General features: G+C 35.1%; 1 protein-coding gene across 1 annotated transcript in view; it reads right to left on the bottom strand.

Annotated features, from left to right (window-relative positions):
• The window catches only part of LOC119584868 (ficolin-1-like), a 2,307-nt gene extending 2,053 nt beyond the window's left edge, over positions 1-254 (bottom strand). Inside the window, exon 1 of the mRNA XM_037933501.1 lies at positions 1-254. This exon is cut by the window's left edge and continues 260 nt beyond it. Coding sequence (XP_037789429.1) covers positions 1-39 — 39 coding nt within the window. The 5' untranslated portion in view covers positions 40-254.
• Positions 255-5,000: the final 4,746 nt, after the last annotated feature.

Genomic DNA, 5,000 nt, shown 5'->3' on the forward strand with positions numbered 1-5,000 from the left:
GACCTGCAAAACGCGCTTCGAAGCCCCGAGATCTGCCATCCACCACGGGTCGGCTTCGGGGTCGGAGGTAAAGCACTGAAGGATATTGCTCCCTATGAAGCCATTCACTGCATTTCCTGTGTCGGATCCTGCGCTGGTGGATGAGGCGGATGTGGACACTGGGAGAATCCTGAGAGAGTTCGCGGCTACTGAAGCGAAGCAGGAGTCGAACGCGAGGGCATCTGGGTCCTCGCTACCAACCCAGCCATAGAACATTCGCTGCTCATATAGGTAACACTCTGAACCTATGAGTGGATGTTATGGCGAAACTTCAGCATAATAACAAATTCTAAAAAAATAGGACTTGCTGGGTACATTCTTACTAAGGATTTATAGTTTTGAAATGAACAAATTGGAATAATTCGCCCGAGACATTTTGAAAGGGGCTCCAATCACTTCAGCGTAAGGTCAAAGGCAGTGGTTGATTTACATGGAAAGTTGAGCAGACTAACGACCGTATTATCAAAATATATAGACAAACGCCGAGAGTCCTTTATACTTTGCTACTTTAACAAGCAACTATTTTCCCTCTCTTGGCTGGTATGTTATGAGTGAGAGTTTGTGGGTCTGGCTTAACGATGGAGTTGCAGGCTCTTTAGGGGCCTTCTTTCTGATTTTTTTTATGTTCTTTTTTTAACTGTTTTATTATTGTTGTTATTACCATGCTTGTTGTTGTTGTTATTGAAGAACATAACTTTGATACTTGGTGGTCAGAAAACAAAATTTTGGAATTTGATAGTACAAAATAAGTCTCTCTCTCTCTCTCTCTCTCTCTCTCTCTCTCTCTCTCTCTCTCTCTCTCTCTCTCTCTCTCTCTCTCTCTCTCTCTCTCTCTCTTTCTCTCCAGCGTTTTTTTTTCTTCTAATTCTGCCAAACTACACACTAAACATTAAGTATACTTAGCACCATCAGCTGAGCTTATATGACACTATTATCTAATAATATTTAATCACTATTCTTCCTGCTCCGTGGTCTTACATTTTTCATGATTCCCGAATATTTGTCTTTTGTGGAAACGTGGTAGATCTTCCATTTAAAGTCTTTGATCATAATATATTACTGTCTGGCTCTGTATTAGGGATCCAAAAAGGAAAATAAATCCTGTGAGATACATTTTTTTTTGTTCATGCAGTGGCAAAGGCTAAAATAATAATAATAATAATAATAAGATAATAATAATGATAATGATAATAATAATAACGATAATAATAATGATAATACTACTACTACTACTACTACTACTAATAATAATAATAAAATTGTAATAATATTAAAGTAGAAAGTTAGTTCCAGGGAAAACTACCTTATGTATACAGGCCTATGTACATACTGTTGCAGAATGTTTCTACTTTCCTGTTACATGGAAGACAAAATGTTCCTCGTCTAAGGCAAATAAGAATCTAAAACAGGTTGATCGTTTATCCAAAACGAAGAAATCTACATGACAATCACAAAAAATTGCGATAAGAAAATAGATAGCAAATATTTCTTTAACAAAAGCTATGAGAAGGTACGGGCCAGACTCACTAACGCACTTCCGTTGGTAAACTCGCTGGTAACTATTATTACGATCGTAACCAGACAGCAGTGGTATTCAACGTACGATCTATTACGGTCGTAAATTTACAGGTGGACAGAACGCTCGTCCACTGCTAACTGCAGGGAAGACAATCCCACGTTATCTAGTCCGAAATTTCATCATTTATGCAAAGTTTTCGGTTCATTTCTATGATTCGAAAATGACGAGCATAAATCATGGTATGAGCACGGCGAGGAAATGTAAAGTTCATGTGAAACTAACGAGAATGATGTCCATACAATTACAAATAGGTATAGGACTACAGTAGTATTTAATTGATAGAAGGAATCGATAGATCAGTGAACTCTGTATAGCGCTTTTCTTTTCTGACAGAGTTACCACAAAATTTGTGTATATATGCGTGCACACACACACAACACACACACACACACACACACGCACACACACACACACACACACACACACACACACACACACACACACACACACACACACACACACACACACACACAGTGTGTGTGTGTGTGTGTGTGTGTGTGTGTGTGTGTGTATATATGTAAATATATATATATATATATATATATATATATATATATATATATATCTATATATATATATATATATATATATATATATATATATATGTACATATTTGTATATGTGTATATATGTGTGTATGTGTATGTATATGTATATATACGTATATATTATATATATTTATACACACATTTATTGAAATACAAAACACTAGAGGGAAAATTACACAATGCAATGAAAAAGACCGATGTGCTAAATGTAAACTTAATCATAAACTATAACTATGCACAAAAAAGTAACAAAGTATCAAGAAAATATGTCAGAGAATTGGAGTTTCAATAGTCGGACAGAAAAAAAAACAAAGAAAAATAAAGATAACAGGGAAAGGACACAAAAAGTTGTGCTGATAGTGTTGAATATTGAAAGCGATTCTCACGCACATTTCCAGACATTGATAATTCCATGTTGGAAAGAAGAAGAAAATGAAGAAAAAAACGAAATGTTTCTTACTGGATATTGGTCATCAGTGTCTCCAGCGCTGAGCGTCCAGTCTATGTATAATAGTAATAATAATAATAATAATAATAATAATAATAACAATTATGATGATGATGATGATGATGATGATGATGAGGATGATGATGATGATGATGATGATGATGATGATGATGATGATGATGATGATGATGATGATGATGACGATGATGACGATGATGATGATGATTATTGTTATTATTATTATTGTTATTATTATTATTATTATTATTATTATTATTATTATTATTATTATTATTATTATTATTATTATTATTATCATTATTGTTATCATTATTATTATTATTATTATTATTATTATTATTATTATTATGTTGTGTAAGCGTCAGATAGAAGTTTTGAAATCGCTTGAATGCTTGTCAGGTTAACTTCAACGAAACACATACAATATATTGGACGTTAGTTGTCTGGCCGAGTTATCAAGTGTTTTAAGCATATATTGTTTCTGGGTTTCACAGCCATGACAAGTGAGGCTTTGTTCTCTCTTTGTTTTATTTATGAGTGTTAGATTGATAGGACACCGTGAAAAAAAACACATTAATTATTTGGCCTTTTGGCTCATGGTCCTCCCTCCTAAATATAACTCGTATTCTTGGTGAGGCATAAATAACCTGGCCTGGAACTGACTGATGCTCAAACTAAAGTGAACTACAGACACGACATATGTAAGGTTTGAGTGAATGGTGAGCCGGGATGATGACAATATGGTCATCTACAAACCTCTGTGAAGTTAATGGGTAAAGAAGTAGGTCGGGCGGAATATGGCAGGCAACAGGCCTATGGGAATTAGCTTTCTAAGACTCAGTGTCCGAAGCAGAAGACAGCAATTTGCCTATTAGTGTCACAGTCATGCGTGGCGTGTAAATACGAAAATCTGACCTCTGCTCAAGTAAAATTACCTCCATACGTTTTCGTCTGTAATGAAAAAAAGAAAATCACATGCTCATCTGCAGTGTTATCTATACCCTCATTATCACAGATTAGAATGAACATTGGAGCCACCACTATATAGAGCCTATTTCTCTATAGAGTAATAGATGTCAAACCATCGAACCATAGAATAATTCCTCTTCCATTGATAAATATATCTTTTCCAATTTGCCAACAGTTTATATCCATAAGTCCAAGTCCCACAAACACACATTTTATCTTGCTTTTCTGCCTGACATGCATAGTCTTTGGTGAAGTGTAAACATCTTGTCTACATATCTAATATATCCTTTGAAATGTTTTTACTTGCAGCCAAATATAATTTTCACATCAAAAGCAAATTATACGAATAGAAGTTTCGTTATTTTTAAGAGAAAAAAAAACATAACTAAATCATTCATAGCACAAACTCTCTTGCTTTTTCCCGTTGTTAAGGGAAAGTTAAGGGTCTGCATATTTACTAATGCAGTAAGTTGAGGGTTGCTTCTCTAAGAGTAGCGAATGAGAATGTTTTGAGGGACCCCTGCCGTTTTAATATTACGAATTGTTAGTCTGCTCGTTCGTTCGTTCGTCCACTCCTTTGCAATCCAGTCATTACTAGTGGTACGTGAAAATAAGAAAAAAAAGGAAGGCAAGAACAAGAAAACACACGAATATGCCAAAGGCCTTTTCGCTGTATTGCCTTCGTTGTTCTTTTTGCAATATGTTCAACATGCATTCTACACGTGAAAATCTATGCAGGATATTTGATCTTCCCTCAAATCTTTAATTTCAAGGTCCAAGACTTCCCGGTTTGTTATCCATTTAAACTACTGGCTGCTTGCAATCATATATAAAACAAAACACAGGCAGAGTTTAGTAAGACAAAATTTAGTAATAATAATAATAACTACCTCGTAATATTTAGCAGAAACTACCAGTGTAGATATAGAAGACCAATTACAGAAGGTAAAAATAAACGGAAAGATACTGCTCGCCTACCTGCAGCACAAGCCAAATTACAACACTGCTGTTCATTACATTTCTGAACACAAGCGAAGCGGTAAGTCACATCCGGGTAGCTGATGTTACCCACGAGAGAGTTCGAGACCTCGGCCGGGACCGTTGGCGGCAACTGCGAGCATTTATTTAATCATTATTGTACTTAGGATTTTCATTATTGTTGCTCTCCTGCCCTACAAAATGAGGATATATGCATACGTATATTAGTGTTATACTTTCATACATATATATATATATTTTTTTTTTGGCTTTTTGTCCTGTACAACAAAATGGGGACAAGCATATGTTAAAATCCATATTATTATTGTACTTGCATTATTATATTTTCATTATTGTTGCCCTGCACTACAAAATAGAGACAAACATATACATACGTTAGTGACCATAAAGTGAGATG

This window comes from Penaeus monodon, chromosome 18, assembly GCF_015228065.2.
Source record: "Penaeus monodon isolate SGIC_2016 chromosome 18, NSTDA_Pmon_1, whole genome shotgun sequence".
Classification (NCBI taxonomy): domain Eukaryota; kingdom Metazoa; phylum Arthropoda; class Malacostraca; order Decapoda; family Penaeidae; genus Penaeus; species Penaeus monodon.